A 13872-nucleotide genomic window follows, 5' to 3' on the forward strand; every position below is an offset into this window, starting at 1 on the left:
TAGTGGGAAGGATGAGGGCTGCTGCAGGTGCCTCCGTGCGAAGAAGTGTGGTGACGAAGCTCGAAACAGCCCCGCCCAAGTCCCCCGACGCTCCGCCAAGGCACGCCCAAAGAGGTTCCACTTCACACTCTAGCCACGACGATCCCAACACCAACAGACACCCGACATGCCGCCCAAGTCTATACTCAAGAACACGACTGTCTCCACAAACGGGCCTCCTGCGAAGAAAGCTGTGAACCCGCGCCACCTTGCAGTCGCCCGCCACCATGCGACAGTACTTGAAGATCGCAAGCGCGTCGAGGCAGAGGTGCTCGAGGCTGTCATGACACTGATGGACTATCCCACCTCGCCCGACGCCGATGCTAAGCGACCATCACCCTCAGACGCGCACTTCTTTCAAAAGGCCGTTATTCCCTTTCAGCCTGCCGACTATGATGCCCTCATCGAGGAGCGCAACATCGCCGACAAGTGTGGCTATGCGCTTTGCCCAAAACCAAAGAAGAAGGCGCGATCCACCGCAAGGAAGCAGTTTGTTGACACAGACCACGGTGTGCAGATAGTAGACAGAAAGGTGCTAGAGGTGTGGTGTTCAGACGACTGCGCAAGACGCGCGCTCTATGTCAAGGTGCAGCTGAACGAAGAGCCTGCGTGGATGCGGCACGGGGGATACGGCGACAAGATTGAGCTCATGGTGGACAATGCCGATGAACACCAGAAGGCTCTGCCGTTACGCCTGAAGCAGGAAAGCGCGACCACGGCCCACGTAGACGAAGACGCAGACCTGGATGCAGCCTGGGCTGCTCAAGCGGATGCTATGAAGGACCTGGCGCTCGAACGGGGGGAGAAACCAGGTAACCTAACCAAAACAAACAACGATCTCATCCAAGACCAGATTCTCGAGCGCTCATCCAGCAGCGCGCCGCCACAGCCACCCTCGCTTCCTTCCCAAACATCTGACCATACCATGGCCATCGAAGGGCACGTTCCACGTATCAACCGCAAAGAAAAAGACGACGATGATGACGACGACGACCAAGACTGGGATAAGCACCTGCCTGGGTGAGCTGCCATGACCACGGTCTTGTCACATAAAGGTCCCCACTCATCGGTGCGCACGCGTCCATAAGACTACCATGAAAACCACAAAACGTTTAACTCGCAAAACACATTCGATACGCCATATGGATAGAACCTATTGGCCGAGTACATTTGTAGAGAGAGATCCCGGCCTGGAAAACGGTGGGAATCGTTTTGCACTCAGTACAACAGAAGTCATTCTTGAAACCCTGCTGCCAAAGCGCAAAGTCAGGAAGGCTCAGGATATGCCTTAGCAAGGCTGCTGTTGATAGATAGTCACCGACTAGCCACTGTGGAAACTAATGTCTACAAATCCTATAATTCCATACCTTTGACGATCTTGACATCGTGATGTTTATCCATGCCTGTGGCCCATCAGAAGCCGCGGAAGTCTCGCACGGACCCCTCGCCGCAAACTCCATCGACATTTCTCTACTATACACACATTGGGATCATCACTTCAGCCGCCATTGAACGCCCACACGCGGCTGTCGCATCGCCAAGATGTCTCTAAGCCGCCAGTCTCTCTCGCCTACTGCAAATCTTCTTCGAAATTCTCGCCTGTTCTCGCTGCCGAACCCGCTCCCACGGCCGCCTGTTAGCGAAACCTATGGCGCGGGCATCTCCAAGGCCTCCGACACCGCCACGCTTCCATACCCGACCCACCAAGCCATTGCGACAACAAAGTCCTCGTTAGCACGTGGTGACTGGGGTCTCAAGCGGCCAATCCCATCGAGGAGTCACATAGTTCAAACGAGCGACCCAGTACTGAGGATCACTCAACTTGATACTATCGAACATGTTACAGACTTCGACTCAGCGGCAGACCATGTGCGGACTAGGCAAAAATGGGAGGAGATGGGTATGCCCATGATGAAGAGCACGTCGAGAATCACGAACGAACCACCACTTGGAGCCTTTGAGGTCCGGGATGATACTACGAGTTACGATACCGAGATGGGACTAGATGAGGCTGGATTGTACTTGCAGGCACTCAAGAAGAGTATGCCAGCACAGCGAGCCAAGGCCCAGCGGGAAGCTTTCAACGCTACCTGGAGAGAAAAATGGCAATCGAAACTCGCAAGCTTCAAGGCACGTGGATGGGCTGATAACCTTGTCGAATTTGAGGCTTTCCGAAAAGAAGCGTCTAAAGGAGGATCAGAGACGAAGCCCTGGTTAGATGAATTCAACGCCTTCGAGAACGAGCGGAAGGAAGCAAAGAAAGCACTGAAGGAGCAAATGGCAGCAGCATCATTTACACCTTTCAGACCGCCTGTGGATTTAGCCGTTCGCAACACCAGGCGGTGGAAGCACGATGGCCCTTGGCTCCCTGGCATGAGCGCCGAAGAATTTGTCTCTTACCTCAACAAACAGATTACACGCCGCAAGAAGGAGTTCAATGAGTACCTGGTTGAGTACGTCAAGAACGAGATCTACGCCACCCGCCGACTTGCCGCCACAAATTCTGGTGAGGTCCCGCCAACTGATGCCCAAGAAGCTGAGGCATGGCACGAGCAACGGGAGAATGCCTGGCGCCAAATCACGCAACCTCAGATTGAAGCTGGCATCAGGGCGCTACGAAGAGAGGCTGCGAAGGATCCATTGAGTAGCAAGCTCGTCAGCAAGTTGATAGTCCCCTTTTTGAGGATACCAACCATGAAGCTCAAGAACACAACCTTCAAGGAAGACGCCTCCAAGCGCGACATTGAAATGTTCCAATTCGAACAAGAGACCGCACCACTCTCCACCCACCCTTCAGCTGGACTCGGCTACCTTCGCCACTACTCCTACATCGCCAACCACCCCATTCTCGGTCCTCAAGCCAAGCCCACTCCCATACCAGCCCGTCTCATGCAAGCAAGACGCACAGGTACATCGAACGAGCTTTACGCCCGCTTCGGAGTTGGAGGCTTTGTGGCAAACGATCAATTCAAGGGCATAGACTACTCACCTGTCAATCGCAACGCCAGCATGGCCAACGCCAGAGACGTCGAGACAATTGATGTCGATACACCTGGTGGCAAGAAGATCATGGTGCAACCTAGATACGCCAGCGTTACGAACGATGGTCGTATTCACATCAAACTTGACCGTGCTACGGGCCCTGAAGTCATGATCGCGAGAGGTGAACTCGATGACAAGCCACCTATTAGGGCTAACATCGATAACGGTGACCTAGAGAACATAGTCAGTGGATTGGGAAAGAGTGGGGTCAAGGAATTGGATGAGATGAGTGAGAAAGGTCAGCAGTTGAGTGAGTTTTTGCAGCGCGAGGCCCCTCAAGGACGTGCGAAGCCCGCAAAGGGTTTCCCTGGAATGGCTGAGGCGTTGAGATAAGGTGAAGCAGAGAGACCCTGTAGTATACTGCATCCATTGTACTTTACTGTGTGTAATGAATATGAAATACACATATATCGTTTCCTGCTACTTTCTGTGGTGATTGCCCTAGCTAATCTTCCAGGAACAGGTTTTGTATGAACATTGATTGGATGGACAAATGCCAGTGATTGTGTTAGGTACGTCGGGCATCCTTTAAAGAGGATGATGAGAAACGAATCCAAGCGGTATGGGCGTCAGTTGAGCCAGTGAAATGAACGACGTCATGTTCTTTCGGGTTACAGTGCGTAAAAAGGAAGGTAGCTCATGGCACGAAGCATCTCAAAACCTGCTCGTCATCTGATAGACCACATCTTCAAAGGTCCTCTCTCACGTAGTGCAGTTTTGGATGAGACATCGACCATACGCTACATTTGCGATATCGCTCACTCGAGACTATTGGATCCAAGGCAGACAGTGAGACATTATGTCCCTACAGAATAGTCACGAAGCTTCCAGACATCACTGACTGGCAAAGCGGACAGATGTCTATGACCGAGGTTATGCGTTGAGAAATCATGGGCCGCACTAGTGCTAAACATGGCGGTTGCCTACATTGTGAGACATCTTGCAGGCTCCAACTTCGGCTCAGCAGCAGCCGACGTCGAAGTCAGTGGACGATGCCAAGGAAGCAATATCGGACTGCTGTGCCGCAACACGGTGGTGGCAAGCATGTCGACTAACACGCGTCCTGGAACAGGGATGGCTGCGAAGAGAGTCCGCGATCTTTGTTGGAGGTGAGACAGACATCTGGTAGTAGTAGACCATCCAGGCCACTCTGAGTCGGCCCGTATGGTAGCAGTCATGTGCATTCGTGCATATGATTTTGACGGATATCCGTTCAATGGCGGCTAGTGTGCACTTGTGCCTTGTTGAGCCCGTTCGAGGATGTTAGCCATTGCACTCTCAACAGTCTCACTCCACCTGAAGTCTACATGTATGCCGGTCGAATCTCGCCGTGCTTGGCAATATCCCGCAAGACAGCGTTCAGAAACTCTTATTCGAATTGGGCTACAACAGTGAATTTCTGCTGTTGATACCTGACTCTTGGCCTAAGCAGGTGTTTCAGCTGTCATTGTACCCATGCAAGAAAGCTTGTTGTTCCTGTGCAGGGCCGTGCTTGGTGCTCAATGACAATGGGGCCGAAGCTTGATAGCAGTTTGCATGTTGCTTACGGATGGCGAGGCTAGACGGGACGGCGCGTACACTGTTCCTGTAAGATATGAGGAAGAAGGTGGTGGCTGTGTATTGACATGTGTATCAGGTAAACCTGCTGGTGAGACCTTGGCAAGTTAGGGTCGTAGTAACTGTGGGCGGTTTGCGCGGTTGATGGTATTGCGTTGGCGGTCCCGTTTGGAAGCCAGAGGGATTAGGAGGCATACTTTTCGCTAGCTGCTCGATTCACAGCCGTTGAGACGTGCTTTTTGCCATGAAATGATCCACGGCGGTGTAACCATGACACGGAAGAAAAACACCATAACCATTCTGATAGCACGGCGATGCCATTGATGGCACTACTCGACGATACCACATGTTGAGTGCAAAATATTCAAGCACGGCAGTGACGTGGATGGGTCTGGGGTTCGCAGTAGTTTCCGCAACCGCCGGTCGGACCATCGCGAGGTCATCGATAGCGTGAGCAAAGTTTGTGAGACGCAAACTTTTGGATACATCAGGCGGCCAACGAGGGCTGAGCGGCCATGCGACACTGATAGCGGATTGGTGATATGCTGTGGCGCGGCATGCCTTAAGACGCTATCAGCCTAGTCTGTTGAGGCGTCGTGGCTGAGGCAGAGATATCGGTGGACATTGACGTGCATCATGGAGTTTAGCCGGCATGGTGTTTGCGAAAACACGGTGAGACGATATCTTCATGACGGTAGAGATTTTTGATTGGGAGAGTGGACTGCAAAGGGTGTGGCAGCACAGTGTCCCAGAACATACTTGCCGTTGTCGCGATCAATCACGGATCGACCACGCTTCTCGTAGCAAAGACATATGTTACAATGATGCCACGTACGGCCAAAACTGAACACCATTGTCCATGCCTTTGTCAGCAGTTGAAAGAGTGTGCGCCACTGCAAATGAGAACGGTGGCTGCTTGAGGTGGCCGTGCCTTCCTCGTTAGGCCAGATTTTCTCTCGGATGTGGTCAGAGACGCAAATAGCGGTGTCGCAAATTAAAGGGACGGCTCGCTTGCTCTTCCACTCGTACTTGTCTGAAAATCAAGGATTTTGACCCCCAAAGTATCAGAAGAGTGACGAAGTGCACGAGCTTTAGGGCTGGTGAGTGAGGCTGTGAAGCCACAGAAAAGACTGTGGGCCAAGGGTGGACCAAACGGCTCGCCAGGAGCACACATCGGTCGACAGCCACATTTGGCACACAAAGACGCTTGTGTGACTATGGCATTCGCGCTGATGATGGTGGAGATTTGTAAGGAGTGAGGTTTGTCGTCAAGGTCGGCGAATTGTAGCCTCTCGGCGTTACATCACGAGTCGGCGCTAAGGGACAATGTGCTCGATATTGGGGGAGGGCGCTGACGAAGACTCACCTTTTGGCGGCAGGCGTCGACTACTCTTTCCCGACTTCGGATGAGTCAAGGCAGCAAGGTCGCAGCAGGCTCACATGCTCAGCAATTCGCCTGCCCACCATCATCAATCGTCTTGACGACCGCAATCCATCAGCACCTCTTTCGCGAATCTGCAAGACACTAACAGCGCGCAATATAATCGCGCTGTCGAGGTTTTAGGACGCGATGCATGAGGCCAGTATGCGAACGATGCGTCCGCTGCTCGCGTGGGTGTGCATCTCCCTTTAGTGCCCGCCGCACCGTGAGGGGCCCCACCAGCACCAGCCAGTCGAGCGGCCAAGCACACTTCCCTCCATCCATATCAATCATCAGTGTAAAGTAATATGGTCGGGCATTGGGCGCCGATCAAATCCCCGGCTTCTGGTGCCTGGCATGGAGGGCCGCCTGCCTGACGATACGGGAATGACTGCATGGCGCCTGCCTCTATTCGCCAGTCTTTCAGCTGAAAGCTGTCTGTCCGGATTTTTTCCATCGCTAACAGCACCAGCACGTTGCCGTCTTTTCAAGAAAGAGGAATGTCATCGAGCAAAGTCACTAGGGCCGAGTTTAGGGGCACGATGATGAGGGATTTGGGGAGGCGCTCGAGCACCGGCAGTTTGCCATTGCTGCCCATCGAGTCTGAGACAGGTTGTGCGGCCGCGCGGATGCGCAAACCGGCTGGCAGACTCGACAATTTCTCTTATTCCCCAATTGCAGCGGGCCTATCTCCCTCTTCATCACCCTCAGGCACAGGAAAACCGGTGACGGGCAGGGTCCCACTTGTGGCTGGGCGGTGTCTTCGGTCGCTCGCAGGCTGTGCAATTCACCGCTGCGCAGCCCTAAGGAATGGCCCCAAAGACGCCCGGATCATGTTCATGCATTCTGTCCTGCCCGTCGCTGCGGCCTGGCACTGGCACCTTTTTCTGCACACCCGTTTCGGTCATCTTTGGTAAATCTGTTCCCTTGTCCACTCATGGTGCACTTTCCCAGGCTACACTCTGCGCCGCCTGGTGCTTAAAAGAAACCCTTGCCCAGTAGGGCTGCACTTTACTTTCCACAAAGTCGCATAGCTCCCTGCACATCACACTCTATTATTACCCCTTCGCCGCTCTGACTCTTTCGCCTTTCGGTTCGTACTTGAACTGACGAGTACACTCATCCTACTTGCCGCTTGTCTCAGTCGGGCCGTCACCTGCTGCTCAAATACCGTCGGTGTCCCCAACATTACCGAAGTATCAAGCAAGTACAAATCGACACATCCTTTGATCAACTTGTACTTTGTAAGGCCATCGTACTCTTATCATAGGATTCTCCCTTCACACCAAATACTTCCGCAACTGCCCATTCTCTAACTGGGTTACATACTCGGATAACTTGGTCTGGTACCACCATCTTGAACTCAAGACAGAGAGGTTCTCAATCATCCTCGTCTTTGAAGTTCCCAGCCCCAACGTTACCTACTTCACATTACTGCCATGTGTCGGATAGAGGAGCGCGTCGAGTACAGCCCTGATGGGCGTCCCATGACATCTTCCCGGACCCGCCTGTGCGAGAAAGCACGCGATAGAAAACCATGCCGGGACGCAGTGGTCATACCCTATCGATACAACCCCAAGAGAGGCTCTTCAGGCCGCGACGACACACCATCCCCGATAAACCCACCAACTCCTACTGGTAGTGGGTCATACCTAGTTCAAACTCGCCGTCCATCAGGCAGTGGCAGTCGCCCTTCCACTCGGGATGGCCAACGACCTATCAGCACCGAGATCATCATTGGGTTTGGCTCCAAGAAAGACAAGACCAAAAAATATCCATCGATCTCTGTCTCCAGCAAACCATTTGATCGGTCTTCTCTCGGCTCCAGGGGATCTCACGAAGCAGTCATTGAGCCGGTAGGCTCCGATGCCTCATACCCTCTACGAACAGGCTTTCCTGAGGCACCTCTGCCTCCAACGGCAACTTTCGATAACCCCAATAACTATCTTGCCACTCCCACCATGTCCTACGGATATCGTCCTTCGCATGTTCCGTCAGCATCTTCCAGCCAAACACCATCGCTCTATGCAGACGACGACCCACCGGCTAGGCCGCGGAGTTCAAGACATCCTGCCACTGTCATCCACAACCCGCCTCCTGCCACTCCATCCTCGCCGTCTCAGCGCCCGACTGGAATGTCATCTGGCTCATACCGGACCTCAAATGTCGCTCCACGAGACTCTTACCAGAACCCACTTGACAACGACGTCTTTGCCGACAACTCCTCGTACAGTGGCTCGAGTATGCCTGAAGTCAATCGTCGTTCCAAGAACGGTGACGAGCGACAGAGGCAGCCCAAATCTAACCGACGTCAAGAGGAGTCTGAGCGACAGGCAGCTGAAGAAGCTGCGAAAGCTGAAAGGGAGAACGAAAGGCATGTGCGTTTCGAACTTGGCCGTGCAGACAGTCGCGCGAAAGAAAGGGCAGAAAAGCACTTAGCTGAGAAGGAAAAGGACCGAGCAATAGCTAGAGAGGAGTCTCGCCGTCTCAAGGAAGAAGAGCGTTTGCGACAAGAGCAGAAAGATCTCGAGAAGGCAGCGAGAGACCGGAAGAAGGAGCGGTCGAAGCCTCCAACAACCGACTACTCAAGCAAACGACCATCTGCAGGACGCAGAATGTCCTCAACCATGACGCCAGCTCAGCTAGCAGACCAGCAACGCCTGATCGAATTTGAGAAGGCGCAGATGCGTAGTGAGAGGCAGATTGCAGAAGCTCGAGAACGAGATGAACAGCTGGCAGCAAATCTAAAGAGCCAACAGGAGCAACCTGGCTACTGGGACCCGCGTGGCGGCGATCGCTCGCTTTCAAATCGACGAGAGTCAATGACTCGCCACGATAGCGTTACCTCGCGTCCAGCCGAGTTGGGTCGAACTCCCAGCAAGCGCCGCACAAGCATCTCGCAACCAAACCCTCCAGCATTTGATACCCAAGTGCCTGCAGAGACATACCGACCTTCTAGCTCAAGAAAACGTGCGCCTCCACCGTTGTCGTTTCCCAAGAACTTTAACCAGGAATACGCTACTAGGCCGTCGTCATCTAGACGCCCTTCGTCCAGTGGTCAGGAGAATCCCTTCGCAGCCTCATCTATGATGTCGCCTTCCGTAACATCGCAAGATCCATGGGACTTGCGCAACGTCGAAAGTGCGCTCCCGACCCCTCGATTGCAGAATGATAGCCGTTACGGTACAACGCAGCCTCAAAGCTATGTCGATCCCTTCGCAACAGATTCTGACAGTCCATCGGGTGATTACATCCAGCCTGCTTATGCGTCGCGCACAGGGCTGAGTCGTAAAGGATCGAAGAGGAAGCATTGAGCTTCATATCCAGATTGATTATCGCTTTCGTTTTTGCTAAAGGAGTTTATGTGGTTCTGCTTTCTCACACGATACCCTTCTCTCGCCCTGCTATACCTTGAATAGATATACCCTTTGCTTCACTGCGCATATTTAGGGAGTCAATAGCAATCATATTGTCATCATACGTTGTTAGATCGATTTTTGAGTTGCTCATCAATGACACCATCCCCAATCATTACCTTGTTGATCATCACACTCAGCTGCCTTCAATCCACTCTGTGTAAATTTTCCAGGCATCGCCAAACTCTGCAAATGTTCACTCATCGTCTTCTTTTGGTTGACTCGACGGATAGTCTACTGCAGTCTTCTGACTTCTCCTGCGATAAGCACGACGGCCTATAACTTCAGCTTCCATCGGTAATGTTTGTGTATCTCGCGTAGGAAACGCATCTGCACGTCGATCTTCGTCTTCTGTCGTCGCACGGTAGTCCAGTCGCGCTGCACTCGTGGGTGAGCACGACGACGTCGCGGTATACTGAGGCGGCGTCGCGAAACCCAGTGCACGTGCGGTCTGCATAAGCGGTGGTGCCGGCAGCATGTCTGGGAAATCAGCAAATCGGGCACCTATTTTCTGCGTAGTCGTTTCACCCTGACGACGACGGGATAGTGCTGGCACTGCGGATTCATCATGTGTAACACCAAGTTGCTGCGGAGTCGCTCTACCCTCATCTTCGCTCTGGCCTTCGTGGTACTCAGGCGGTAGATGTAATTCCCTGTTAACAACAGCAATAAGCGAACTGGCAGATTCTGCACGAGCGTCGAGAACCTTCCAAGAGTGGATTTGGACCTCCATCTCTCTAGCGAGACGACGAACTAGGTATAAGTAGCGAAGGTGGTCGTGAAGGGAAGAGGGAACACTAATGTCGACTTCTTTAATGGCTTGAGAAATCTTGACTATAATGTCGGCATTATGTCCAGTAAAACTGTAGTTTGGTGATAACATTGCGGAAGTTGAGGTTCAATAAGAATATCTTGGAGATGTATAATCTCTCTGGATCTTGTACTGATGTATACTCAATGTGCTTGCTACGAAACATATCACGAGATCAGAGCGGAGTGACACTTTTTACCATGCATAGGAAGCCAAACAACTGTCAATCAAGGCCTAAAGACCTGTTTTAGGCATAATATCCTCGACCTACTCTTACATTGAACCTCCATCAGCTTTGCATCTTTCCCGCTTTGTTTACATGGATACAGTAGTGCAAGTGAGCGGCAGCAAAACTTCCCATACGCTCTGCGCCTCTGATAAGCGTAGGCTGATCTCCATCCGCCACGCTAACGTCTCTCCTTGTGGGATTGACTGGCAGCACATCTATTCATCCTCCGCCTCCAAAGCCTGACCTAGTGGGCTCGCCGAAGCTGTATGGCGGAGGATCTCATTAGATTGCTGGCGACGTGGTGGGGGAGAAAAGCTGATCTGCGAAGGCGGCGCGGAGAAAGGAGTGCGAGTCATTGGCGTGGATTGACCAAATTCCTGGAGCTTCTTTTCGAGATATTGGATGCGATCCTCTTGTTCCTCAGTGTATTGCATCTGCTCTTGGTACATGCTCGAGATGTAATTGTGCTCGTTGTATAGGCGGTCAAACCTGAGGGCAGCATTATTGACATCGCCTTGGAGGCGAAGATGTTCGCGATGGCTCTCAAGCTTGACGCTCGCAATGTGGCGATGATGGGCTTCGTCAAGATCCCGAAGCTGCTTTTCGTGTACCTCTCCTACGTTATCCGTTAGGAAGTTGGTGAGCGCTCTGGTGGCATTTATGCGCGCGAGAAGCCCGATTACGACGGCACTAAAGACTGTAACCAAGAGAATGATCTCGCGGTCGGTGATAAGCTCAGTCTGAATCAGTTAGTAATTGAGTACATGAAACCTGTATCGATTCACGTACCTTGGACCAGAGCGAGAAGAGAAGGCCGAAGATACTGGAGCACAGGAAGAGAGCGATAAAGTCGAAGCTATTGAACTCCATAGCGGCAGTGTATCCCGTGAGTGAGTAAGTGAGTGGGATCTTGAGCAGGCAATTCTCGAGCCGTATCGAGCTTGAACACAGATCTGGCTTGGCAGTCCAGCTGAGTTTGTGACTGGAAGCAGATGGGATGAAAGTAGATGAGAAGGCAAACTGGCTTGAATACTGATATCATAATATGATAAATTCTAAATGGCATCAATCAGCTGTCGGGCTGGTATGATGTTGTTCTACCACACTGGCATCCCCGGTCCTGGATCATGTCTTAGTCTAGAAAATCAACATCATTAGACGATATCTCGGAGTTGGATCGCGTAGTCTTTCATTCACTTGTGTATGTATTAGACAGCTACAGATAAGCTTGTGTAACTATGTACATGAATGTGTTTAAGAAGAAGCTGGTGCTTAGATGATATCACACCTATAGGTGTATTGTGACAAATCGCTCAACGCCGTTTTTATACCTCTATGCAGAATACACAATACCCATATAACGCCATGGCCATGCAATAAATCAGGTTGGTGATGAAAAGCGAGATCGCCAGATACCCTAAGAAAGGTCCATGGGTTCGGCGGTGTTGCTAACGGTACCGATTGATGCACGCTGGTCCTTGATTGCCGGAGGAGCAGCCTGCGAGAAATGATTTTGGGGAGGGGGAGCAGCAACGTTAATGCCAGTGTTGACATTGTCGTTACGAACTTGAGGAGGCGCGACATACCCCATGTGAGGCTGGGCGTAGATCGGAGGTGTCGCAGGACCGGAGGAGTTGCGCGGCGGTTTCCGACCACCAATGCGCTGAGCTCGAGGTGCCGGAAAGCAAGCGTTCTTGACACGAGTCTGAAACTCCTGAGCGAAGTTATCATATGGCTTCTTGTCCTCTGAGGTCTTCCAGCCCATCTTGTTCTTCATACATTCGGCCTTACGGTGGCTAATCGTCGAGCCTTCAATACGGATACCATTGGCCTCAAAGCGACGACAACAGTCAGATCGCGAGAGAATGAGTAACACAACAAGAAGGCTTACGTTGTCGTTATCGAGGAGATGAGGACAAAAGTCGCAGACGTTGCAGGCAAAGCGGCGCATATCTTCGAGTTCCTTGGTATCGGTGCAGTTGACGAAGCGTTCGGCCATGGAAAACGGGCGCACCATGTCCCTACATATATGGTTCTGAAGGACATTGGCGACCGAAGAGACGGATACTGGATAAATACTCGAACGGTCGATCTTGCTTGTAGCAGATGATGAGACCGTGCCAGCGATGTAGACAATCTCAATATCATCAAATGGGCCACGATCAAGCTTAATGTCTTGGAGGGATTTCCCTTCCTTCTGGGCCTCCTTGTAGGTCTCGGCATTCTTGATGCCAGCTTCACGTGCCGCTTTGACCGCCTCCCGAGGTGTAGTAAAGCCGTACTGCTTGGCAAGGGCTACGGAGTCTTCGTGCATCTCAAATTTGGACAGCTTACGCTCAACATCAGGGGCGCGGATCCAATCCTCAGACCAAGGTTCTTCAGCAAGAACCTTATAGAAGACCTTGGTAAGTGCGCGAAGCTTGATCTCAAGATCGGTCATCATCCGCCGACCAAAGTAAAGCTCATCGGTCTCAAAGAAGGCATTCTCAATGAAAGCCTTTCGATCCTTTTGGGTCAGTTGGCCCCGCGAGGGGTCATTCTTCCATTCCTGGATGATGTGCATAAACTTGGCGTGAAAGATATCATCAAAGTGTTTTGATGCGGGTATAGCTGTCGCTACATGTTATATTAGCTTCTGATCAGGACTACAGCATGTTGTATTCACGTACACGTGGGTGTGTGGGGTTGTTGTGGTGAAGATGGTAAGGTAGTAGCGGTCTGAAGGACAGGGGCAGGCGACATAATGATTCAAGCGCGGTATATGACCTGATGTACCGAAAAAGGTAACTTGAACACTTGCAGGTCAGTATAGACAATCCAAAGCAGTCAGATCTCGATGGAATCAGATGGTGTTGGAAGGTGAGGTTCGCAGTTGGGTCAAGTGTTGCGGGGTGGCTGGGTTGTCGGAGCGTGAGGTTGTAGGCAAAAACATTCACGCTCGCGTAAACTTAGCGCTTGTCTTGGCGGGAGCATTGGAGCAGCACGTGACTGCATGACTAGCCAGCATGTGGCCCCAACAACCTCGGATGAACGTCATAGCTTAGCGCTGTTAAACGCAACGATCATCCTAGCCATCCGCCAGGCACCTCAATCGTTCAGCCTACAGTCCATCAACAATAACTGTTACAATGGCTTACATGTTCTTACACACACCTAGTGTCGCCGGAGTGAGCCCGGGTGCGTGTAAGCTACATATCCCTTCGAGTCGCTTTCTTACAGCAAAATCCTCGACTCATCCGGGTTCTATCTGTCTTCCTCGATCAATGTTCTACGTGTTTCATAAACAGCAAATGATATAGAAAAACTGGTATCAAAGGAAGCCAGGCCTGGTCACAATCTGTAATTTGTTCTTGTCGAC

General features: G+C 51.9%; 5 protein-coding genes across 5 annotated transcripts; 3 read left to right on the top strand and 2 right to left on the bottom strand.

Moving 5' to 3' along the window:
• Positions 1-166: 166 nt before the first annotated feature.
• Positions 167-1063, top strand: GT037_000454 (uncharacterized protein; the record flags this gene model as incomplete). Its single annotated transcript, XM_038925501.1, has 1 exon — positions 167-1063. The coding sequence occupies one exon, from the start codon at positions 167-169 to the stop codon at positions 1061-1063; it is 897 nt and encodes a 298-aa protein (XP_038791357.1).
• Positions 1064-1581: 518 nt separating this feature from the next.
• GT037_000455 (uncharacterized protein) lies at positions 1582-3414 on the top strand (the record flags this gene model as incomplete). The annotated part of the gene is made up of 1 exon (XM_038925502.1): positions 1582-3414. The coding sequence occupies one exon, from the start codon at positions 1582-1584 to the stop codon at positions 3412-3414; it is 1833 nt and encodes a 610-aa protein (XP_038791358.1).
• A 4083-nt stretch (positions 3415-7497) lies between these two features.
• On the top strand, positions 7498-9372 carry GT037_000456 (uncharacterized protein; the record flags this gene model as incomplete). Its single annotated transcript, XM_038925503.1, has 1 exon — positions 7498-9372. The coding sequence occupies one exon, from the start codon at positions 7498-7500 to the stop codon at positions 9370-9372; it is 1875 nt and encodes a 624-aa protein (XP_038791359.1).
• Positions 9373-9670: 298 nt separating this feature from the next.
• Positions 9671-11384, bottom strand: GT037_000457 (uncharacterized protein; the record flags this gene model as incomplete). The annotated part of the gene is made up of 3 exons (XM_038925504.1): positions 9671-10227; positions 10759-11254; positions 11304-11384. The coding sequence occupies 3 exons, from the start codon at positions 11382-11384 to the stop codon at positions 9671-9673; spliced, it is 1134 nt and encodes a 377-aa protein (XP_038791360.1).
• A 547-nt stretch (positions 11385-11931) lies between these two features.
• GT037_000458 (uncharacterized protein) lies at positions 11932-13256 on the bottom strand (the record flags this gene model as incomplete). Its single annotated transcript, XM_038925505.1, has 2 exons — positions 11932-13130; positions 13184-13256. 2 exons carry the CDS (start codon positions 13254-13256, stop codon positions 11932-11934), a joined length of 1272 nt encoding a protein of 423 aa, XP_038791361.1.
• Positions 13257-13872: the final 616 nt, after the last annotated feature.

The sequence above is a fragment of the Alternaria burnsii genome (genome assembly GCF_013036055.1).
Source record: "Alternaria burnsii strain CBS107.38 chromosome Unknown 705, whole genome shotgun sequence".
Taxonomy (NCBI): domain Eukaryota; kingdom Fungi; phylum Ascomycota; class Dothideomycetes; order Pleosporales; family Pleosporaceae; genus Alternaria; species Alternaria burnsii.